Source organism: Erpetoichthys calabaricus, chromosome 17 (genome assembly GCF_900747795.2).
Source record: "Erpetoichthys calabaricus chromosome 17, fErpCal1.3, whole genome shotgun sequence".
NCBI classification, from domain to species: Eukaryota; Metazoa; Chordata; class Cladistia; order Polypteriformes; family Polypteridae; genus Erpetoichthys; species Erpetoichthys calabaricus.
Window position 1 is genome coordinate 38,727,183 of NC_041410.2, and position 26,618 is coordinate 38,753,800.

General features: G+C 38.9%; 1 protein-coding gene across 1 annotated transcript in view; it reads right to left on the reverse strand.

Moving 5' to 3' along the window:
- The window catches only part of ntrk3a (neurotrophic tyrosine kinase, receptor, type 3a), a 948,732-nt gene that overhangs the window by 511,179 nt on the left and 410,935 nt on the right, over positions 1-26,618 (reverse strand). The window contains exon 5 of the mRNA XM_028822657.2: positions 5,024-5,181. Within this exon, the coding sequence (XP_028678490.2) occupies positions 5,024-5,181 (158 nt within the window). The remainder of the gene's footprint in view (positions 1-5,023; positions 5,182-26,618) is intronic.

A 26,618-nucleotide genomic window follows, 5' to 3' on the forward strand; every position in this document is an offset into this window, starting at 1 on the left:
CAGCTTGATATTATAAGGTTTTAGAGAAGGAACATGTGACCCTAGTAAATAAGCAGAGTGTGAATGTGGTAAATATAATGTACCCAGAGAGATGGAAAGGAAGTTGGAAAAGTTAATACATCTATCTATTATATAGAAAAATTTTGGGTTGAGACGTGATCATCTTGGAGAGACATTTTGAAGTCCCGCGAGACTTCTTGCACGTCATGCCCTGCTTACAAACAATTTCTCAGAGACACTTTAACATCCCATGAGACAAGGAAATGAGACAAAAGGACAGCTGCTGTACAGGCTTTTAAATAATTGACGAGCAGCGTGACATGCAGATCACGCAGCACGGCACAAGCAGTAGCTGGCTTAAAGGACAGCTGCTGTACAGGTTTTTAAATGATCGTCGCGCTGCACGACAAGCAGATCACACAGCACGGCAGCAGAAGCTTCTGTACAGGCTTTTAAATGATCGATGCGCAGTGTGACTTGCAGATCAGGCAGCTCGGTAGCAGCTAGCAGACAGCCAGCAGCTGATCCATCTTTAGCGTGTGCTCAGCAGCCCCCCCCCCCACCCCCTTCACAACGCGAGTGGCAGAGACGCAAAATGGCTAGTGTGAAGCGTGCCCCCGTGGGTGGGGATTGTGGGGTGGGTGAGCGAAGCGAGTAAGAGGTACAGCCCCATAGTATTAAATATATAAATTTAGATTTGAAATGACTTTCACTTAAATTTAAATAGGTTTACTGTATCTCTGTGACGAGACAAGTAGTTTCAACAGTTAAATCCTTTAAGCTTTTCTCACAAGCAAAAGCCTACAAATACAGATTTTATTATCTTAAAGGTATATGATTTACATGAGAATTTTTTTTCTCCATAGACATTTTCACATTGTTTGCCATTGTACAGTACAGAACAGGTCACCTTTACATTCCATGATATCATAAACTGTTTTCTATCATTCTGCTTTAAAATGTGAGATTTCTTTTTTTTTCTCAGCTGCCACCTCAAACTACATGGAGTAAGTAATATATTAAAAAATACATCATTTTGGTTGGAGTATTCCTTTAATGCAGTCAAATGGCAGCTGATTAAGATCGACAGAAGGAGTTCCTTTCAGCTTAGTAGCTCAAATGGGAGAAGAATCACCATTGTGAGTACCTGAGCCCGAAATGTCAAAAAGCAGAGGCAGGAATAAATGGCATATGATCTTTTCTGCAGTAAGTAAAAGTAACAGAAAGAGATACCTGGTCTATGAGAGTCAACAGAGCAGCTAATTCAATGTATCACATTAAGGAATCAGGATAAGGGGCCTACACAAGCAAGCAAGAAGCATAGCAGCACATCCCAATGTGTGCTGCATTTTCAACTTGTATGCTCTTGTTTTTCTTTTATTTTTTCTCATTCAGAAATGATTTAATTAAATAATGACTTAACATTTACAACAGGCATTTAAATAATCAAAGTCACTAATACCTCTACTACCAGCTACACAGGTAGGTCTCAGTGGGTAAGATTCTGTCAACTTGGCACCCTTTTCACTTGTTTATCACCTTTAGCTCACACTCAGGCTGTTTAATGATCCATGATGAAGAGGAAATTTTAAGTTTAATGACCGATTTACTATTTAATTAAAATACTTTTATTGATCTAGTAACCCAGGAACACTGACAAAAGGATACTTATCATTCTTATCTTTGTGAAAGATTAATTTCATCCCATTTTCAATCTCGGCTTAATTTCATTTTGAACAATCTAGATAAATAAGATGGGCAAGCTCGTTGGGCTCAATGGCCTGTTCACGTCACACATTTTCTGACGGTCTAATGTTCAAAGAATCATTCAATCAAGTTCATCATTTTAATGTTATCAATAAACAATTAATTTGATGAATGATCAGTTAATTTGTGTATTATGTAGGTGTCACTACATATTTTGGTTTTTAGGCCCATTGTGAATACAAAAAAGCACGTCCTCTCTTACATATTTCTTCTTTATCATTGGTATTTTTTTGGGTAAGAAGGCAGACGTTAGATAGATTAGGCCTGGTGATAGCCGATAGATTATCCTTCTTCTTTGGATTTGAAATGTTATATTACAATAATTAGCATCTAATAACAAATATAGTATTAAAATTGAGTTTACAGCTTCAAATAAAAATATTTAAAGTTAAAATCTGTATGCTGTAAATGCCACATGGGCTGGGATGCTCCTAGCAAGCAGACAGGCATCCTGGCTGGGGAGCAGAAGGGGATCAGACCAGGAAGAGAGAGTCAGAAAGGGGGAACAGACAGCCCACTGGAAAGAGAAGATGTTGCTGGGGGTTTTCTATTCGCCCAGCATGCTAGACAGCAGCTGCCCTGGATATCAGTGTCCAGTGGGAAGCCAGCTGGGCATGCTGGGAAATGTAATCCATCAGTGCAGCCCTGCTGGGGTCACTGGGTACCGCAATTGGGCGCTGCAGGGAGACAAGCCCTCTGCTGTAATGTACTTTCATATGACCTGGAAGTGCTTCCATTGAGCAGTGGCACTGGCACCAGAAGCACTCCCAGGTCCTTAAAAAAAGGGACCGCACTCCTTTACCCAGGTGAGTTGGAGCTGGGAGGAAGAAAGGCAACATTCAACTGGAAGAGGGCAGTGTGGTGGTAAGAGTTGGAAGGAGAGAGATTTTTGTGTATTAGAGAGAGAAACTTGTGCTTTTGTGCTACTTTATGGTATTGTGGAAGGAATACGGTTGAAAAAACCATCCTTTATTTGCATTAAGGACTCTTTGTGAGTTCGTGTTGGGGGTTTGGGCCATTGACACCCCTGGTTTTCATTACAATGCATTATAACTGAAGACGAAATGAATCTTTTTGTGGGGTAAACAAATACTTTAGAAAGGAGTTCTTATCCTTTCATTCATCTATCTATTATTAAACCTACTTACCGTAGATACTCGCCTATTAGTCGATCTCACAGATAAGTCAAGTGTATTTTTAAGCCGAAAATTACGAAATTTGTTATGACCCGCAAATAAGTTGAGGGTAAAACTTGACAGCTTGCAACCTTTAACACTATGTACCAGCCGACAGGCACGTGCGATTGCAGCCGCTAGATGACGGCTTGCTCTGGCGACCTTTAACACTATGTACCAACCGACAGGCACGCGCGATCGTATCCGCTATATGCCGGCTTGCTCCGGCGACCTTTAACACTATGTACTGGCCGACAGGCACGTGCGATTGCAGCCGCTAGATGCTGGCTTGTTCCAGCGACCTTTAACACTATATACTGGCCGACAGGAACGTGCGATTGTCAGCCGCTAGATGCTGGCTTGCTCCAATGACCTTTAACACTATGTACTGGCCGACAGGAACGTGCGATTGCAGCCACTAGATGCCGGCTTGCTCCCGCGACCTTTAATACTATGTACTAGCTGACAGACACGCACGATCATATCCGCTATATGCCAGCTTGCTCTGGCGACCTTTAACACTATGTATTGGCTGACAGGCATGCGCGATGGCAGCCACTAGATGGCACGTGGCAGCTAATGATATGTTTGTTATCCAAAACCTGCAAAAGCTAATGCTCAAAGTCAAGTATTTCACAGTTTAAAGATTTATTTAATGAAATTAGAAAAAAACTAGCTAATTAGCAATAGTATTAATGGCTTGTAATTATTTCAAAGACCATGGGAAACGGCAGATGACCAGTGACTTAATACCGTGAAGCGTTGAGTGTACAATGTCATTACCCAAATTCTATGGACAATTGTGTTGCCCCGTGGATAAATCGACCCTGTTTTTTTGAATGAATTTTAAGGCATAAATTTTTCGACTTATACGCAAGTATCCACGGTAATTCATTTTAGGGCCAGGGCCAATCCCAGCAGCATCAGACACCAGTCAGGAGCCAGTCCTGGATGGGACTCAGATGCTTCTTAGGAGTCTCATGTAATGTACACAGTCAATGACACAGGGCCAGTTTGGTGATTCACAGAAAGATTGACAATTCAACCTAAGTTGCATATTTATGTGATCCAAACCAGAATACCAGGAGGGTCAGAGCCAGAATTGGCTAAAAATCACACAAACAGACACACCATTGTGTCTTATGCTATTTAAGTATGTTAATTGATAGAAGGGAATAAAGTCAGAAACGCAATACTTCGGCTAGTAGCCTTCAGGTGGTGACATACTGTAAGCATGCTTACTTCTTGTTTTTTTCTTTTCTGGTTGTAAATAATTTTTAATTTTTAATCAAAAAAATACTTTCTTAAGAATGGGGAGGCAAAATTGAAGAAAGTATTAGAAAAAAAACTAAACTTGTTGCTTTATCTTGGGATCAATTACAAAATTTTAAATACCAAATGCTCTATAATTTTCAAAGGAAAATGGTCTTGGGAAGCAGGAGTGCTTGCTGTCTGGTAGGCAGGTTCAAGATTTGGTACAAACCTAATCAATCACTCCCTTGCAGATTGTCTCACGCTTGCCACTGACGGACGTGATTCTTGCATATTGGATGTAGATGTTAGCTGGAGAGATGCTTTTGGATTTTACAAGTGGTGAGTCTTTGCAAACTTGAGATAGGCCAAGAAGAGATGCGCTATCTTCTTACAGTTTGGAATAGCCTATGGAGTGTTTTTATTATTATGTACTCAAATCGGCTAATAGTTTTATCCAAAGCAGCTTATACACTCAAGCTACAATATCATGGCCTACATTTATTTTTATGTTTGCAGCACAGACAGGTTTAGTGACATGCTACAGGTCACACGGTGAGTCAGAGGTGAGCACTGAACTGTCAGCCTTGCAATTTAAATTAACTTAACCTTTTTCCCACATTTGCCTTTATTCTGTTTCTTGAACAAAAGTGGTCTACAGCTTCCTTTTTATCTAAAAAAGAGCTCTCGAAACATTTTTGAATAGTGCATTATAATTACACAACAGTCAAACGGAGAAGTCTTAAACTGTAATTAAATGACAGCAAAATTCACTATGACTACAGTAAATTAAAGTGAAAAAGAAAAAGAAAGAGTATAGCATGTCTTACCACAGTGAGAGATGTTCATTTCTTGAAGTGGAATCACCTCAGATTCCCCATTTTTGCAAAAGAGTGTTTGGGTGTCCAATCCTGCCTCTCCTCTTTGTTGCCACAGTTGAATCCAGCGAATTTCACAGCTACAGTTGAACATGACGTTGTCCAACCTCCTGCAGACCAAAACAAAAAGTTTGTTGTTTTAATTCCATGCATTAAACTTTACTGCTAAAGGTATACATGTGCACCACATTTCAGAATAAATGCACAAATCATGTTACAGAACTTTGGCTTTACCTATATTTATATAAAACTTTAAAATAGTGAACATGAGAATAAACGTTTGCCATGAAATGTAAGTAAAAAGCATATCATCATGAAACAGTCTAAGAATTAAAAGATCTAGTCATGGACAAAATGTCCACTGGGTCAGTAAGAGTCAAACATTAACAATAAGTAAAATCAGAAGAACAACAATAAAAATGTGTAAGCATACCATACAAAATGGAGTAGTTTGTCGATGTCATTAAGGACAGGAACATATCATTCTATCATTGCTAAACCCCAAGTATCCATTTTGTTCTCTATTGGTAAGTGAAGCCAGTCGTCCTCAGGTTCAGTCTTTACTGAAATGCACTCTTTTTGTAAGTGAGGTCATATTCATTAAATACTTATTTTTAAGAAAACAGTTATTATTTTTAAAGAACACACTTATTGTCTGGGGTCCATCCCAGCTCAGTCTGGACTTACGCCTCTAACAACAGTATATATATAATTTGTATACGGAGTAGGTGATGTTGTCAACAAAACACCTTGTAAAGGCCAGCCCTGACACAGACAGGTGTAGGACACAAGTTCAAAGCACACAGGGCTTTTATTTTTTTCTTATCCCTTGTGGGAAACGTCTTCCCCATCTCCCACAAGCACAGCAACACAGTCCCAAGCACAAGCACAATAAATAAACACAATTCATTTCCTTTTTCTCCTCCACTCCTCCCAACAACCTTCGTCTCCCTCCTCCCGACTCTGGAGTAGTGGCTGCTGGCTCCTTTTATAGCCCACCCGCAAGTGTTCCAGGTCTTTGATGACCTATTTCCAGCAGCACTTCCAGGTGTGGCGGAAGAGCTACTTTCCAGGGCTCAACAGCAGCTGCAGTACCCCCTGGCGGCACCCATGGATCCCAACAGGGCAGCACCAAACTCCAACTCCCACCTGGCGGCACCCATGGATCCCAACAGGGCAGCACCAAACTCCAACTCCCATGAAGCCCTGTGGGAGTCCTGGGCACCGCTGCAACCCAAGGGGACTGCCATCTAGCGTTATGGGGGACGTACTATCCTGACCAGGCTTGCTCCCTCAGTCCTCCAAGAGAAGAGGCGTCCTTGCCGGGGCCCCATGACAACCTCTAAAATGTATTAAAATCATTACAAACAAATTAAGAATCTAAAAAAAAAAAACAAATATTGCCTCATATACTACTAATAAAACTAAGTATATTTCCCCATGTAGTGTATAGGAATACAAACCTGTTAATGACAGTGTTATTTTAGTAATGGAAAAATGAAAAGGATGGGAATATAGCAAGGCATTCTTTTTGAAGCTTGAAAAGAGAATTAGTTGCAAATATCAGTTGTTATTTCCAGCATGGATGGGGGCAGTGTGAAAGGAGAAAGGCTTTGAGCTCATGTGGTGGATGTGTGAAGTACTTTGTTATAACTCTGACCTGTACCTGTGAAATTCTACCATGGTGCCGGCAGCTTTCACAAGCAAACCTGCTGAAACTTGGCAAGCAGCCTTTGTCTCCATCACTTCTAGTCAGGAGCATTTAAAACCGCTAATGAACTTGGACAGAACGCACTGTACACAGCACTTCAACACATTGCTGCCTTCAGATCCAACTTGTCCTGCCTGTCAGTTAATTGAATTTTATGAGGCAGATGCCTTTGAAACTTTAAACTTGATAGCTCTTCTCAAGTTCACAAAATGCTGTTATCTGAAGTCCTTGAAATAAAGTGTATAATCATAATGCATGTTATTATGCAAGAGGACTTACAGATTCTTGATATGCCATATATTCCAAGTGAATTAAAAAGTGAGCAATTAAAAATGGAAATATCTGGAGGTTAAGTATGAAAAGTGTGTATTTTAATGGTTTTTTTTTTTTGTCATTTTTAAATATGTTTATTTGTCCTACTATTGTAGAGCAATGTAAAGATGAATAGGAAAATTATAGGAATCAAATTTAGAAAGTTGTATCATTAAATCAGTTTGCTTATTTGGGAAGTTTATTATAACATTCTTATTCCATATTCTTGCATGCGGTATTGTAACATATGCCTCAAATAGTGACAAGCTATCATTTAGTGATGAATGCAAAGAATTCCAATTATCAAAAAATGGGAACATTTACACTCTGGAAAAGTCAAATTTCTTTGATCGTTCTTAAGTGTACGTTTTTGAAGAAGGTTAATCATTTAGTCACAGACCAGCAAAGAGCTGAATGTTCTAGACCTATTTGTTCGGTTTCTAGCAAATATAGCTTGAATCTTTGAGAGAAAAGTAATATAATTTGGTGGACAAACCAGGAGTCAGTCACTCTGTGAGGTGATGGACAATAATGTACTGTGAATTTGTGAATTTCCCCCTGGGATTAATAAAGTATCTATCTATCTATCTATCTATCTATCTATCTATCTATCTATCTATCTATCTATCTATCTATCTATCTATCTATCTATCTATCTATCTATCTATCTATCTATCTATCTATCTATCTATCTGTATGATTTTTTTTTTCCTTTTCAAAATGTCATTTAATATGTCTACCTTAATATGATTTACTTTGTGCATTTTTAATTGTTTCTCAGACTTATTTGAAATTAGAAATCAGAGTTTTAAATGGTGAGGATATTGGGTAACAGTAGACTAATGTTTATAAAAATGTCAGCCTATAGTCTTTGTTTAATATTGGTTATCATACAAAACATCACATAAAAACACCCAACAGTTGAGTACTTCAGAGCAATCAAGTTATGAAACACCATGAGGCTGACACTTGTTGGGATTTAAATCTTTGCTTTACTGGATTCAATGCATTTAGTTTAGCAGGAATATAAAATGGTAATTGGCCTCTGGATTTACTCTGCTGTGTGCTCAGTATCCTTTAAATAAATGACATCAAAAATCATAATGTGTACAGAACTGGAGTTGTAATAGATAGTCAAGCTACTACTTTTTGTGAGTGATTTGTATGAGTCTTGGAAAAGAGGTTAAGAGTACTTGTAAGCCATCTTCGGTGTATTGTATATTTCATCATCATTGGGGATCATAATATAAAGATGTTGGCAGTTCTCTTTTTGCAACCTGTGTGATTTTAAATGGCTTCAAGGCCAGCCTGGGACTGGTGTATAGTACCTTGTCACGTTTCTAACAGTAAACTTCACCTTATGTTGTTGACATTTGGTTTTCTTCATTCAGAGGCAATATTTTCTATTCTATTAGATTTTCTGAAGGGAACTGAATTGATTGCAAAGTAAGCACTTGTAGACAAAGCACAGATAGGTTCATAGCATCAATATGTCCTCATGTGCAGAGTACGATAAAATTCTTACTTGCATGTGCTAATCAACGTGTAACATGTCACCACTCTCCAGCAACATGATCACAATAGTTACCTGAGCTAAAGGAGTTCACGTTTGTTGCAAGCAGGCTAAAATAGTAAGGTTTCTCTCAATGTACAAAGAAGAAATCAAGTTTACAACAAATTTTGTGGGAGAGGTAAAGGCACTGGATGCAAAATATGATCCCATTTATAGTTCAGGTCACACCAACTTGAATGGCCCTTCTCCGTTAGGATGTATCATTGTTAAGTTTCCTTCAGTTTGGTAATGCATATATTGTTTTTGATATTTTCATTTATATTGTCATCACATTGCTTTTTGCTCACTCACTGGGCACACTAGCATTTATTCAGTTGTGAGTAATGGATCTATATTGCAAAACTGGCCAGTGTTTATGAACTGATCTGAAGTGTTGATGGTGATGATGTTGTGGGTGTTTGATGTCTCCAGAACACTGAGCCTTTGTATCTATCCAGCCGATTCAACTGATTTTTGGAGACATTTCTGGTTATTTGATCAGAATTTTCTATGGGGACTGCAATTTACGAGCTCACTTTCTACTGTCATGATCCTCAAACAGCATTCTGTTTAGCTTGATCAAGGCTATGGTGGCACAGCTTATTCAGAGATTATTTCCTGTAGTGGGCAATAGCTCCCTAGTTGGAATAAGTTCTTTTGTAATTGCGGTGTTTAAAGTAACCTGAAACTATACAGATATAATATTAAAAGGTGATATAGTGATATGACGGTAAGAAATCACATATGAGAAAATACCTTAGCTTTCTTTAATGACGATTTATGCAGCATTACAGACAAAGGAAGCCAAATGACAATACTTTATCAAGGTGGGATCTCAATGTATACAGTCTGCCATTTTCCGTCGCTGCGCTGGATGGGTTTTCAGGACAGATGACGTAATCTTCCATCAGTCCATCAGCTTCAAAGTATTTGGCTGCTGTCCAAGTCTTTTATACTGTCTTCTCCACGTCCAGGCCCTTACTTCCAAACAAGGCCAGGAGAGGATTCAATTTCATCTCCAACATACAGAAATAGTACAATGCCCATTTTCATAGTTGTCCCTTTCTAATGCTTGGCTAGCAGTTCTAAATGCTGAGAGCCCCTGTGTGCTAACTTTGGCCTGGCCTGTACATGTGAGTGGATTTTTGTACAGAGCATAGTGACATTAAACTTATATTCTGATTACAGAGATGTACATGTTCATCATTTATCTGGATCTGGTGTACTGTAAATAAGTCTGCTAAGATACAGAGCATAATCTACATTAAACAGAAGATACATGACCACAGATCTTGTCAGAGGCTAGGGTGTACTGCTTGGCATTGGTCAATTTGAGGTTGGTGAGTCACTGATGTTTAAAGTTGGGTCAAAGGGAAATATATTAATTTACAAGTATGTCCAAGATGCATTGGAAGTCTGCCTCAATGTGGGACTGCAACAACACTGCTCTACTATATGGATACTAAAGCTCCATAGTTAAGTTTATGATGATGACCCTACTCTTTGATTTGAACCTGTTAAGTTAAAAATGCTACCATTTGTTATTCAAATGGTTTCAGAGAACACAGTTTATACTTTGGAAAGCCTGGCCTACTTAGGCTGAAGATAGTAACAACAGAAATTTAACAGTAGAATCCCTAAGGCCTACGAAAAAACTTGTAATCCCGGTCCACCTTAAATTTCTTTGCACCTCTCCATTAGCGTCTTTTGTTTTGCAAATGTGTCGATCAGCACAAACAGCAAGCAGCTTGCTATCCCATCCCCGCCCCCCCCGCACGACTGAGCTAAAACTCAGTTCTCCCAGCTCAAGTCTGTTTATCTGGGTGTGAGGTGCCTTTAGTTATATAGGGTAAAAAATATATCATTATTTGGAACACATGCATTTCATGTGTGTTCCATGTCTAAAATAATCTGGGTAAATGTAGGAAATGCGAGAAATGCAAGAAATGTTGAACACATAGCTAAAACAGAAACTTTTTTATGTTATAGTACTAACAACAAAATTTTGACATGAAGTGTATAATGTGTGAAGACTAAAGTCCAAATTCTGGAAAGCAGCCAGAATCAAACCTGAGACCTCTTGATTAGGAGTCAGCAGTTCTTACCGCTGCACCACCCAAGCAGTCATGTCAGCATTGTACCTTAACCTGAATTCTTTTTCTTCGGTTATATTATTGAATAAAAGCACACTTGTTTTGTTATATGTGTATCTTTTTTGAAAGTGTTTATTTGATATTTGGACTTCAGTCTTCACATTTCTGAAAGTGCAGGAAAGTCATGTGGACGGAAGAACCGAAGCACTTCAGGGTCAGACACTATATAAAGGACTGTTGGAGACCCACCAAGTGAGCCGGAGTTGGGAGGTAGAGGACAGAGATTGCTGGGAGGTGTGGAGGAGAGATTTGAGTTGATGCATTTATTATTATTGGTATTGCCTGTGTATGGTGGCGGAGGTGCTTCAGGGCGCTATAACAGAAAGAAGAATAATTAAATATCTTCTTGGCGAGTTTACGCTGTGTTCAGTGTCTGTCTTTTGGGTTGAAAGGGGCAACAGCGACCCCTAGCATCTTAGAGCACATTAAATCATTAGTGTCCAGAGCCCATTTTCTACCTGCTCTTAATACATAATACTTTCTCTGGAGTCACTGCATTGGTCTTAGTACCACTGGTGATCTTACCTGCACTTTATATATAAAGTATGGACACTAACACAATGTGGAAAGAAAAGTTAGAAAAGCATTATACATTTGTCTACTTAATTTCAACTGTCATGCTAATAGACTAGAGTCATTCTTTGATTGCTATTTCTTAACAACATATAAGATAGAATTTAATCTATATAAAGAAAATCTTAGTAAACCCAAATCCAGAAAGTTACAGGTTAACTGGTTAGCTCTCTGTCTTCATCAGAAGTAGCGAGTGTGCAGCCCAAATAGCTGGGCAGGCTAAGCTAATCAATTCGTATTGATCAGGTTTAGAAAAACACAGTCGAGTGAGCTAGCTATCCAGTGGGGATTTATGCCACCATTTTCTAGCTAAATGAGAATAAATGGCATTTGGTAGCTAGTAGAGGGGGATGAGAGATGGTGAGGAGAAAAGGAACTTTAAGTCTAGAAAAAGTTTCATTGAAAAGTTATCAGTTGACCATCAGGGACTTGAGATGATGTACACATACCTAGGTTTGTATGCACCTGCATAAGGTCAGGCACAATTACACATTAAGTATGTTACTATGTTACAGAGTGCAACTTTTTAAAATTCTTTGCTTTGTTCATTGTCTGTTTTTAAGTAAAAATTGTAACAGGTAAAAACAATAATATCTCTTAATGACAAATAAAAGCAAAGATTAAGCAGAGAGAAATATTTCTCAAGGTGCTGCCTTCTCAATTATTCAACACATTAATTGATTTTTATTTTGTACTATCTGGTCCCATCCACTATGGTCTAACACTTAAATCTAAGGGCAGAAGTGTCACCTAACTGAAATTAATTCAAAAGAGAATGACTGCAGCCCACAATACCGATGATATCACTCGTGACACTCTCACTGAAGGGCGTCATTCTCAACACGCCATTGCAAGGAGTTGGCCATGTGACTTAATAAAACATTTTCTCATTCCAACAGTCTTCATATACAACTAACACTAAAACCTAATAAAAAAAATTAAACAGAAAAGATGTTCTAAAATAAAAGGCTGAGAGGAAATACTTATCCCAGTGGAGCACACTGATTGTCACGCAGAGGGAAGAAGCTGATGGTCTGACCATTTGGATCTCAAACTTGGGTCCTGGGAGGCCAGTGTGCCCTCTTTATAGCTGCTAATGGAATTTGTTATTTACTTACATGATTTATTTCTGCCCTCATTTTGCAATAATATTGAGGGCAGATCCCCAGAATGTTTAATAGACTTGAATAAGATTAGTACTCCCTCTATCCCTCCTACTATCTTTCTTTTTATTTCATACAAATACTTTGATGTTTTCAACATTTTTGAACAAGCAAACATTAGATCTTTATGCAAACAGTTCCTAAAGATAAAGGTGATATATTTGAACAAAAAAAGGAAAATTTGCCTTTTCAATCATTAATGCAGCAAAAATATCAACAGAGGTAATGGTCTACAGGGGAAACCTTTAAGTAAAACCTTGGTCTCAGAAGATGGTATTGCTCACTTAAGCAGAAATGACTTATTGTAGGCATTTTGCTTAACTGCCCAAAGGTCTTTGACATCAATGCAGTGAAATTTTTTGCCCCTTCTACATGCAACATTGCATTATTTGTAAGATGTTTGCATGTTCTCTTGTATGTAATGCATGTTTCAAATCACCTCACAACATTTCAATTAGGTTCATATCAGGGCTTTGACTATGCCAGTCCATAATCCCCATTTCTTCCTTTTGAGCTATTCCTTGGTGGATTTTCTAGTGTACTTTGCACCATTACTGTGTTGAAATCTTCATTTCTGATTCAGCTTCAACTTTTGGATAGACAACCTCACATTCTCCTCAAGCACACTTTAATATGCCCTGTCCCTGAGACTGCAAAGTAACCTCAAACAATAACATTTCTATCACCATGTTTCCCAGTTGGTATGAGGGGCTCCTCCTGAAATACTATATTTGGCTTGTGCCAGATATGTCAACTGTTACTGTGGCCAAACAACTCTATCTTTGATTCATCTCTCCAAAGTGCATTCCTGCTTCCTCCAATCTCGCACCAGTTTCTCAGATACATCAAATTTTGTTGCAGAAGCGCAGTTACCTATTTCTTTTGCCACTTTAACGGCTTTTAATTTAAAACCAGCTTCATATTTTCTTCTGATCGAACGCTCCATTGTAGATAAGGGATGCTCTTACGATAAAGGTGTATTAGGGTGTGAGATACAAAAACCACAAAACAATGCAAACTTCGCTTTGGAATAGTTCAGGCATTACCGTGTGGTCACGTAGGTACAATACATAGGAAAATAAAAGGCAGTGTGCTCCGTTGTTACTCTCTCAGGTGGGTGTTAGCATATCATAATCTGTTGGACCAATAGTGTGAGTTTTCCACATTCGATTTATATGATCGACATTATAAAATACCGGAAATTATACGGTAAAATCTAGTCCCGACTTGAGAACTTAAATGTGAATATATACAGTAGCAATTTACACAGTTTGCTAGGTGTGGTATTTTACTCATTCAGTCTTGCAATCCCAAGAAGTAAAAAAGTTTTATACTTTCGCACTTAGTTTTATACTTTCACCTTTAGAGAACAAAATAAATATGCATGCAAGCAAATAACAACTTTCATTCCAATTCTTATCATCAGAATTTGGATTGCAGATTAAAAATATTAAACATATGAATATAAGATTCAAACTAAACATATGAATATAAGATTCAAACTAATTAAAATGTATATTTTGGGGGAACACACAAAAAATCAAACTGTTAACATTGAAGAAATTGTGTAGTCAATGTCCATGAATAAATAAATTCCTTTTACAATATAAACCAGCCCTACAATATTCCTGAAGACAAGGTCTTCTTAGATTTAACATAAATGTTACTTGCAGCATGGATCCTTACAAACTACTACAAACTTTCAAAAGCTCCTACAATGGAAATAGCATAACATTACATTCTGAAAGTCAACTCCAGTTCAAGGTAACAGATAACCAGAGCTTCAGTCCATCACAGGAACCACTCTGACACCACACACAGACAATTAAGAGAAACCAGTCAACTTAACAACTCTGGCGGTATACAGGAAAACTCATACAGACATGGGTGGATAGATAGATAGATAGATAGATAGATAGATAGATAGATAGATAGATAGATAGATAGATAGATAGATAGATAGATAGATAGATAGATAGATAGATAGATAGATAGATAGATAGATAGATAGATAGATAGATACTTTATTAATCCCAAGGGGAAATTCACAAATATGCAAACTCCACCCAGCCAACAACAAATTTCTCCTAAATTGTGTTATTATTCTGTTATTAAATGCAATGAAACTGGGCACAAATAAAACAAATGTGATACTTTATAAGAAAGATGTCATGATAAATCACCAAGCAAAGTTTTTATTATACAGAGCCTTCAATTAACACCATCCCAAAGTGCGCTACAAGTACACAGTTACATTATATTTGGAGCATTGGTTAGTATTCATGGTGTGGCGTGTGGCTGGGGGTGGTACCCAGCCGGGACACCCAGGAGGACTGGAGGAGGGCTTACGCCTCCTCCAGACCACGAGGGGGTGACCACCCTGGTGGCTTTGGGGACCACGGGAACTGAGCTTGGAAGCTCAACCCTATAGGGGCCCATGGTCACTGCCACGGGGTGCCCCAATGCCTTGAGAGCCCTGGTCCTCAGCACTTCCGCCACACCCGGAAGTGCTGGGGAGAAGACGACCAGGGACACCCAGGTATGCAGCCGGTACTTCCGCCACACTGGGGAGTGCCGGCGGAAGATTATCGGGAGGCACCTAGAGCATGTCCCGGTGATTATAAAAGGGGCCGCCTCCCTCCATTTGATGGCTGGAGTTGGGAGAGGAGAAGGACAGAGCTTGGTGGAGAGGAGCGAAGGCGGTGAAGACAGCAGTGTGAGAAAGGCCTGGACTTTTGGGGGAGTTTTGGGGTTGTGTGCACCTTGTAAATAGTAAATATGCAGAATAAACTTGTGTTGGGTGAACCATCTGTGTCCGCCTGTCTGTGTCCGGGCTGCTTTCCATAATGGTCACACTAAAAGTCAGTGGTTGGGATTAGACCTACAATCTTTAAACTTTAACCACTAGACCAGAGTGCAATATGCGCTTTTTGCCTATTATTTTCCAAACACACTGAATGTATTTTCAGAATTATTTATGGTAATTGTCTGAAGCGTGGTCAGTATGGGTACTGTGATATAGACCAGCATAATTAAAAGAGAACCTGAAAGGTGATGCTGTGGGGCAGCAATTTTAGAAAATCTAAAAACCAGATCAATTACTTCTTTGAGCCAACTGACTTTAAGCTTTGCTTTTGGAGGTAGAATGTGCCATTGTTCACAAAGCCAGTGTTGGTAGTGTCAGTGGACTTTGGTCATCCACCTGCAACTGAATGTTACTAACACAAAAGTTTGGTGGAGGACTCCCAGCATGCCAAGGAGCTCCTGAGATTAGTCAGCATTACGTGGGTGAGGTGGATGATGGTGCAGTCCTACACATATCTGAACTGTAGACTGGACTTAGGTTGATTACACATACTGTAGGTATAGTACAATAGGCCAGAGTAGGATCATTATGTCGAGCAACCTTAAACTTCTGGGGATAATCCAGCAGCCCAGCAGTAGTTGCTGTTCTACTCTGTGGTTAGCAGTGATATTGCATAACACCAGCCGGGGATACCATCTATTTTATAGGACTGACAAAAAGAATGAAGGCAAAATCAAGATTATCATAAGTAATGCTGTCTATCCCCTACACCACATGTTGTCCAGGAGCACTTTTAGCCAACTTTTCATTTAACTCTTTGAGGGCTGAATATTTTTTCTAAAAAAAAAAAAAACTTCTGAAAAGCACTCAAAGCAATGGTTTCACACATAAATCAATATAAAACATCTGTTGTTGTGTGCTGTGGCTGCTGTCGGCACCTGTTCGGCATCTATGGCACCAACGGCAGCTCGATGGCCAGCAGAAATGCATGGTGGGCTGGTGCATTTGTGTCGCAGGTGGGTGCCAGTGGCAGTCACAGTGTGAAGCAATCTTGTTTGTACCTCTTGTCATCATAAGCGGCGGTCCTCCCATGCGCATCAGCTACACGAAGGTGTTCAGCACCACAATCAGCTGGGGCCTGATCAGCTGCTGCTGGTACCACACTTTTGTTTTCAATCTCCAGCAAAATCTGAGTCCAAAAATTCTGAGTCGATTCAACGATAAAATGTAAAACGTTGTCCACGGAGTATTTTGCTTTGCACATTCACTTTGGTCTCTCGCCAGATGTCAAAGCCATTTAAGAGGTTGTTTGCTCTTTGCTACTCATGCACACACTGGGAATCGAGGTCAAATCAATGAATCAATCAGCAAAGGGAGTCAAACTAAAATGTAACGGCAAGTTTTCTCGCAGTTTACAGCTGATTACCGTCCTCTACCAATGAATTTCGACAAAAGTCGACACTCACCCTGAAAGAGTTAACAATGGTGTGTATAAAAAGTGCCATTGGAGCCCTTGTTGCTCCAGAGCTATCTGACCATGCTTTGTCTTCACCCTTACCTGCTAAAAGACTCATTGACACAGGGACACTGTATAATAATTTCGAACTATATAGTATTGTATCTATAGCAATATTTTAGTCTTCTGCAGTAGTTGTCTACAAATGTCATGTTTTGTTTTGCTAATGAAGACTATGAATTCCGCCCTTGGTGAGTAGTAAAGTTTAATTTATCAAGCTATCTATAGAAATATAAGGCTGGCACGTCACAGGGCATCATCAACTTGGTTATCTGACCTATTCATGTTTCTTGGGCAACACACTTAACGAGTTTTGGTCATTTTGCATGGCACAATGCAGTCAAGCTTTTCTGAAACAATTAACTGGATGAATTTTACAGTTGTTTTATTTTTTTATGTAATGCATTGCTATTTACGTCACTGATTCATATGTGGAGCACTTTCATTGTTAATTACGTGCTTCTGCTCTGTGTTATATGTATCACAATGGGGCAGTAGTACATCAGAAGGCACACTCACATTGGGCCATTTTAATACTTTCATTAGGGTGAAGAAAGGAACCAGAATACCCCGAGAAGAGGCAAATGTGTAGAATTCTACAAATAGTTTTTTAGAAGTGAACCCAGATCTCTGGAGTGGAGAAACAGCAATATTAAGGACCTTTGCCGCCATTTTTTGACACAGTCACAATGTTATGAGAGAAAAAAAAAAAGAAAACAGAAAAGCCATAAAGAGAAAGAAGAATGATGCATCCAAGTTTAAGAGCATTAACTCTCTTTAGGAGAGAACTAACTCATTTGTTAATTAATTTATTAAGTAGTTTATTTCTTTTTAATGAAGTCTTTATGAATTAATATGAATTAAGAGCTTAGGTTCAGAAAGCATATGCAACAGATTAAAATTCTTTTCCCTGTACTATGATGAACCACAATAATTGGACAATATGTTTTCTTGACACTTATATCTGCTTTAGTAAGGTACAATGATAGGCACTGTATAATATATTGCTCTGTAAACACATTAACTTCAAACAGACCACTCAATATCTTGTTCTAATGAAATCTTAGTTTCCCACTATGAAGTATTATTTAGTATCAAATCTACCAAAGCTTTGCAAATGTACAACCAAGCGTGATCCAGACTGAACCTTTAAAACAGGTCGAAACTCCAGCCATGTCTTTCTTGTGCATGAAGGCACTTGTATTTACTTCTCTGTATTGAATTGCTGGACCTCAAGATGTGATTTGTAGCTCTGCCCCTCAAGCTGGAGGACTGAGCTAAATGAGCCATGCATTCATGTCATAATGCCTGAAGGTTATTTACATTAGAGCCAAGGATCAATATCAGATACAGTAGCCCCAAGCCACCAGAATTGTATGGTTTCACAAAACGCATCCAAGAATCCATACTAAACAGAAAAAAAAAACATAGCAGATTCCAAATCTTGGTCATCTCATTCACAAATTAACTTAGGAGGCTTTCTGACATGACATGGTATGACATGATAAGCCAAACACAGTCTGCTGGCTAAATGGATTGGAGTTTGAAGGACATCTCAAGATCACTGGATGTATTATCTGTTTCTCAGAAATTACAGATATTTGTACTTTGAATGAAATAATCTGCCTTCAGCATAAACTCCTTTGCACTGCTTTATTTTGGAAACAACTTGCATATTAAAAACACAAATAAATTACATGTCTTGAAGACACGGGGTGTAGAAGTGTTCAGGCCCCATTTTTTTCTGTAGAATTTAAAACTTCAGCTTCCTCACTGAATTTTGCCCAATGTGTAGTCGTTAAGATGGTAAAGACTGGAGGTAGCTACTAGCCATTTAAATTGTGTAACTGGTTGACAAATATACATAGCAATGATATATTTTAACCTATATAAACTTAATGAACAGACAACAATATTTAATTAAAATAGAAAGACATACATAGGGAAAGATAGACAGGCAGGTAGGCTGCTTGACACATAGAATGTTCCCTGGTAGGAATAAAATCAATTATTTATATGGAGTTTTTCCATAATGGTGATACAATCTTTATATATAATCTTCATTTGGATCTTGATCTTTGTTTGTCCGCGAATTCCACGCATGCGTAGACCACCTTCCAGTTTAGTTAGTTGTTGTTACTCACGGATGTCAACAATATGCCGGAATAATGAAAGGTGTGGTGGACAGTGTTACGCTGGTTAGCTCCTGAGGCCTGGTTAGAGAATGAGATTGCCGAAGATAAAAGCTACGTGCCTACGTAACATATGAATGAAAGAAAGACAGTGGGTAAAATGAATGACAACGTAACAGTATGTTCCGGAAATTATTATTGTTACGGTGTAGCCGGCGAGTGCTGCGCGTCTCACAGTTGTACCCTGGCTTGCTCACATGTCAGTGAAGTGATCCCTGTTTATGCTTTAAAGAGCCTGGATACCTATGTGTCCCCCTTTTATAACCATTGCTCCATGTATATTGCCTTACTCTTTGGATTGCCACAAAGCAACCTGCGAGATTGGACAAAGGTTGAGAAGAAATCGTGAGAGGAAACGACAGCGTCGTGAAAACGAGACGGACTGTGAACGGAGAGAAGCAGAAATGCTCCTACACCACCACATAATTACTATTCGGACAGTGATTCCGAGTAGGCCGTTCCTATCGAATCAATGTCCAAGGGTTTTGTTTTGTAATTTTGTTTCCCTTATAAAAAATCATAATGCTGTGCGACGAAGGGCCCAGTTCACGACTGGCAGCCGCATTTAAACAGGTAGCCCTTCACAGACAACTTTAACACGCGCAACGTAGTTGGGCACACATGGCCAGTTGACAAATATATTATCAACAACATTGCAGAGGTAATGAATAAAAGTGAGTGCAGTGAATATTAGTTCAGTATTTAGACAGCTGAGAGGATTGAGCTGCTGTTGTATGAGTAAGGCCATACTTAACATTATATTTGAGAAGGGAAACAAAAGGGAGCAGAAACAGTTATGGAGTAAAAACGCAGAAAGGGTAACATCTGAAACAAAAAAAAGAGAGACGGTTTAAAATGAATGCTACATTTGCATTTATTTGGAAACAAATGTCATTATTTTACAGCTCAGAGTAGGCTGCTAAATTGGATCCCTCCTGTTCTATTCTGCAGTTGACATGCAATAATTAGCTTCTTAGGATGATGGGCAGCATGTCAGCATACCTTTTTCACAGGCTTGTACCATCAGCGACCTTTGAATCAAAATATGGACAGGAATGTTTTACATCTTTAAGACTGGTTCATGATTATCATTTCTACACATTGCTATAAAAGGATGCAGGTCCCCTCATGGGGGCCTGGTAAACTGGGGTGACTATTAAAAGGGCAGATGCTGTTAGGTAGCAGGAAACCCTACAATACAGCAATGTGCAATGACTGAATAAATACTGTAAAACTGGTGAAGCTAAAATTCTACATACAGTGGAGATATATTATTATTTTAAATCACATTCATTTCATTGTTATAAGTTATTTTCTTGATTTAAGCATTGAGACTACAAGGTAAGAACTAGTTATGAATGAGATGACAGTTGATGACAGCTGACAGTTGACAGATGACAGCTGACTGCATGGCACACACCCAAACTTACTGCACTCATAAAACTGAGAGATGGCATTTGTATGCTTCTTTTCTGATGAGGTGGAGAATAGGTACATGGACACTTGGAGATTGTTCAAATTCTGCGTAAATTGTGGCCAGGATGAGAACGGAACATAAGCCTCTGGAGTTGCCAGCATGCTGCAGTATTAATCAACACCAGACAAAATCTCAGGAATGTTTAGACTGGTCTTTATAAAGAAAGGAACTTGAATGTCAGAAAAGTGAAATAGATTTGTCATTTTAAAATAGACATCCAGTTTCCATTGTGTTATAGTAATTGGTTAGGATTCTTCCAAATGAGCAGAATTTAAGTTGGTGTGCCAGCAGCTCAGTGTACAGTTCATTAATCAGCAATGTCCCATCCAGTTTTACCCCAAACAGTGATGTAAGGGCATTCTTTTGATTCCAAGAAAATGCCAGATATTGTCAACTGACAAAGATTTGTACCTGTAAGGTTTGAGATGGGAGACATACTGCCTTTTAAATTAACATCCACCTATCAGTTTAATGACCTTACTTAATTCGGATTTAGGGACACAGGGAGCCAGAGCCCTTCTGCAGCACTTGGGTGAACGACAGGTACACGCTCTGCAAAACTGGGCAACTGATAGTGCAAAAATAGGTGATTTTTGATTGGCTGATTGTCTATGTAGTAACTGATTGTGCAGTGATTTAACAACATAAAGAAAGTGAGATAAGTGCATGTTCTGGCAGTTTAGTGTGGGAATTAAATGACAGCTTAATTTGTTTTCTCTGCCCTCCTAAATGGAGTCTGTCTATGCACAATCCTTCATGGAACATAAGAAGTTCTTCAAAGAAGAAGAAACTATTCAGTCCATCAGACTTGTTTGGTTCAATATCAAAGATGCCCCGATATTTTATCCAGATTCACTTAAAGGCTGTTTTATAAGTGCCATCCACTTCACCTATCATATCCTGTTAGTTAATGGAAGCTTCATAAGAACATAACTGATGTTAATATCTTGTAATGGTTGTCATTAGTCTCTCGTGTATTTTAACAAAAATAAACATTTACAAATGGTTTACAAACAAACAATGAACTTAATTATGGCTTCCATTCAAATGTATTGCCAGTCTCCTTTCATAATCCATTTACCTTGGTCAGTATGAAAGGGCCTGGACCCTGAAGGAACTAGACTTAGATGGTAGTCTACTGCAGTGCAGAAGTGCTGGTGATACACACTCAAACACTATGACCTACGTGTCCAAAATATGTCATTAGTGGATGAGAGAGCTATGAAACATTGTGCTACAGCTTTTGAAAGGATTCCCCAGAGACAAAAAAGGGAATTTTCAAGCAATGGGTTTTGGGTAAGAGACATCTCATGTCTCTCATGTAGATGGAGAGAAAAAAATTGTAGGACTGTTAATACTGCACCATTGAGGGAATTACTCTTTGGAAACTGTAGAGTTTTCACACTGAATCCTAACAATATGCCTAAGGCCTTTTTCATTGTTATGAAAAATAGTTTTGTCCCTTAATTCATTTGGCCACAATTAGAAGAATAGCACAACAAAGTTTAGAATTACCTCTCTTTGAATTTCTGAATCTTCAGTTAAGGAAGGATAGGTCTATAGTGGGGTGAAAGTCCTAGCCAGGTAGTAAAAGATATTTTCTATTTGTTTCTTTCCAAATTAGTGTCGCTTACTTTTTAACCTTTCAAATGTGATCGTTCAAACCAGTCATTGTGGAGCATATTGTGCCACGTCACTCTCAGAATGATAATGGAATCTCTGGAGACAATCCATATGTATATCAGGAGAACATTTTAAATTTTGCAATAAAGGTCCCTAAGCTCACAACCACACATCCAAGATCTGCTTTGATCCGATTTAAAACTTGCTTGCTTGGCTAATAATTTATAAAGGCAATTTAATTACTATTTTTATACAAAGGTTTTACGCTATAAACTTTCTTCACTCTCAAGATGTTTTTTTGTTCCATATAAGTTTACAGGTGTCAGCACTGGACATGTGGAAATGAAGCTGAAAAAGTATGGGGTGCTAGGAAGGGGTAGTGCATCTAGTGGGGAGGCAAACTGTGCTCTGTCGGGAGTAGCTCCTCTACCATTGGTTTGCACTTGATATTCATCTCCTATCTGGTGGCTACAAGTAACTGTGTATATGTGACAGCAGCCACACCCTGGTAAACCAGGCAAAACCAGGTGATGGTTACCAAAAAGTCAATAAATCCTCAGTAAGTCAAGGGTTGCCTACCTAAGTATGTGAAGTCTTGACCTTCAGATGGTATGGTGGAAACCCTAAGTTGGTTCAATGGGCAATAAGGTAGACTCAGCAAGGCACTGGGGAATGCTTAGAGCATGATGAGACACTAAGAATGTTATGGTCATCCACTACATCTGAATCCATCTCCAGCCATCTTGACTGTATCTTTCTACTGGTTATGGATGGTCTCAGACAAGAGAGTGAAGTCATTGAATCACAACTCTTCCTCACCAAGTTACTGCATAAGTCACTCTTGTCATCTAATAATTCTATTTACTTTTCATTGAACAGTGGTTCTTGTCCCAGCTAGGCTGTGGAGTTTATGAACTGTGCACAATTTAAATGTTCGGATTATGTTCACCTGGGTTTTCTTCAGGACTCTGAGTTACTCTCTTGATCTAAAGATGTCCCACAGCAATGGTGGTGTGTGTCTAAGGTGCCTTAACGTGTCCAGAGGTGGCACACTACTATATAGTAATCCCTCGCTATATCGCGCTTCAACTTTCGCGGCTTCACTCTATCGCGGATTTTATATGTAACCATATTTTAAAAAATATCGCTGATTTTTTGCTGGTTCGTGGATTTCTGCGGACAATGGGTCTTTTAATTTCTGGTACATGCTTCCTCAGTTGGTTTGCCCAGTTGATTTCATACAAGGGACGCTATTGGCAGATGGCTGAGAAGCTACCCAACCAGAGCGCGTATTACATATTAAATAAAACTCCTCAAATATATTGTGAGCACGGGGGCTGTTCGCACCCCTAGAGGATACGGCCGCTCCTTAAAAAACGCTGAAAGATTACCTTCACATTGCTCTCTTCCTTGCTGAGCGTACATGCGGCTGCTTTGTCAAGCGATATGCTTCCTGCACGGTGCTTCGCATACTTAAAAGATCAAACAGCACGTATTGATTTTTGATTGTTTGCTTTTCTCTGTCTCTCTCTCTCTCTCTGACATTCTCTGCTCCTGACGGAGGGGGTGTGAGCAGAGGGGCTGTTCACACACTGGCCTAGAGGATACGGACGCTCCTCTAAAAAATGCTGAAAGACTGCCTTTACATGGCTCCCTTCCTTGCAGCTGGTTTGTCTGGCGGTGCTTCGCATACTTAATAGCCAAACAGCCCTATTGATTTTTGTTTGCTTTTTTCTCTCTCTCTCTCTCTCTCTGACATTCTCTGCTCCTGACGCGCACTCCTTTGAAGAGGAAGATATGTTTGCATTTTTTAATTGTGAGACGGAACTGTCATCTCTGTCTTGTCCTGGAGCACAGTTTAAACTTTTGAAAAGGAGACAAATGTTTGTTTGCAGTGTTTGAATAAAGTTCCTGTCTCTTTACAACCTCCTGTGTTTCTGTGCAAATCTGTGACCCACGCATGACAATATAAAAATAACCATATAAACATATGGTTTCTACTTCGCGGATTTTCACCTTTCGTGGGGGGTTCTGGAACGCAACCCCCGCGATCGAGGAGGGATTACTGTATAGATATTTTAACAGTAACACCACAGCACTTTCATTCTTAACCAACATCTTTATTTTGCTCCAGGGCCTGTGTTCTCCTCTCCCTCCTCATCCCACTCATTAAATGTTCACAATATTCTCTTCCTGACACTGCACTTAATGAATCCTCATCCCATTGACACCTCTAGCCAAGCGCCAGAATTGCTTTCTGGGATAAGTCAGATCTTCAGTTGACCTGGGAATACCAGGCTTGAACATCTTTCATTTTTCCATAGTGTCACTGCACACCTAAAGACTAGGTCTCCAGCCTGGCCTACAGACTGACTGTTGTATTTAAGGAACACGATGGTCCCACAGGTTCTTTTCTAGGAGCTTGTGCAGGAAGTGTTGCAACCTTTGGACTCTTCTCACTGGGCCCACTCTTCCCAACAGGTAGGTCAACTGTGCTCTAAGCATGCTGGAACAGTATTACATTCATGTGCCGTGGCTGCAGCTACCTTTTCCTCACGCTGTTGACCTTTCCCTAATGTCCTCCCAGTTCATAACACACATTTGCAGGACTTCCAACCCCAGCAGGCACTGCACTCCCATACTGTCATTCTGCAAGTCTTTTCCTGCTGCCTCCTGCCGTGGCTTTCTTTCTTTTCTGGGAGAATAATGTGCTGTCTCATCATGTCAAGTGCCATTTTAATGATGGCCTGGTTCATGGCAATGGTGCATTACACTTCAAAAAATAAAACAGATGCAGCTTCTAGGTTAAATACTGTTGTTTTGAGACTATGTTGATCAATTTATAAAGAGTGCTGAATGGGTGAAAGCTGTTATTAGCAGTCAATAAAAAAGTTTTGCAACTGAACATAAAAAGAAACACAAACATGTCTCGGACAATTCCACTATATGCACAGGTTCTATCCAAACCAGTTCCAGTGAAATACTACAAGTAGATCTAGGATTAAACAACATCTACTTCTAAATGTTGTACATGGCACAATCCTCAACTAATAGCCGATTGCACCATACACAGTTATCTTATGGACTACATAAATAGAGATTAAGTTATATTTTTATATCAGCACTTGTTTTGAAACTGGAGCCATTAAAACATGTCCCTCTTCCTATCAAAATATTCACAATGAAAGCAGAGTATGGGATGGGGGTCATGGTTCAACAACTATGGCTGAAACGTGGATCGCCTGAGATCATGAAAGCTTTAAAAATAACAGTGGGCTATGACCTTGCGTCTGTTTTAAGCCCATCCAATGTCTTGCTGTTACATTAAGTGGAACTGAATGTGGCTGTGCTATAGTCTGTAAAAGTACACTTTACTACTATAGACTCCACTTCTAATGATCCTTTATTGAAAAAGAAAAGCCAGGAAACAAACAAATAAATAAAATAAGCAAAGAGGTTAAAGGCCAAAAAGGGACGAGAAGCTATAAGGAGCTGAGAGCATTTATGGGAGGCAGGAGACTGGGCAATTTAGACTGCAATTCCTTCTTTTTAAATGAACAAAAGAATAGCTGATCTAAGGAAAGCTTTGAAAAATCTTATTTAAGAGAAGGAAAGGTTTTATTTAATGCATTTATACAATTCTAAAATTTTCTCTTGCATTTTTTTCTATTGACACTTTATTGACAGCAGTTTACTGTAGACAGTAATTATCTCTTATCATAGTGAATTTAAAAATAGTACTGAAGATATTCCCCCTTTTGTCAGTTTTATGATACTGAAGGAACATTTTATTCTGTTCTTGTCTTTATACATACATAAATGATACATAAAGTACTTAAAATACAAAAGAAAAACAGACCATCCTAAGTGCTGTGTGTTCTGTGTGTTTCTTGCACTTTTTCTTCAGATTTATTTTAACTTTAATGAAAAACAACAAAAGCTGGAAACCACTAAACAGGTTAAAATCTAGTGGGTTGGTAGAGGGAAGACCACACAACTGAAATAAAACCAAAATGCCTCTAAGATCTTTTCTGCATGCGTCTGAGCCAAGGCAACCGATAAAGTCAAAAAATAATCAGGGATGTCTAAACTGTCGTCCACCCTAGCTAAAGAATTCTGTCTAGTTGTCTTAACCTCTTAGACAATCCTAGATTACCTTCAGCTATAATCTGTCACAAGTTTCATTCCATAAATAAAATATACTGGTTCATGCATGATAGATAGATAGATAGATAGATAGATAGATAGATAGATAGATAGATAGATAGATAGATAGATAGATAGATAGATAGATAGATAGATAGATAGATAGATAGATAGATAGATAGATAGATAAACTATATTCAAAGTTAACATCTAATTTATCAAACAAGACTACATCATCAAATTTGATCATATGTCAATCTTGGGACAATGCATAACATCTTATCACGGGTAGTGTGATATGCATAATCACCATTTTCTGCAAG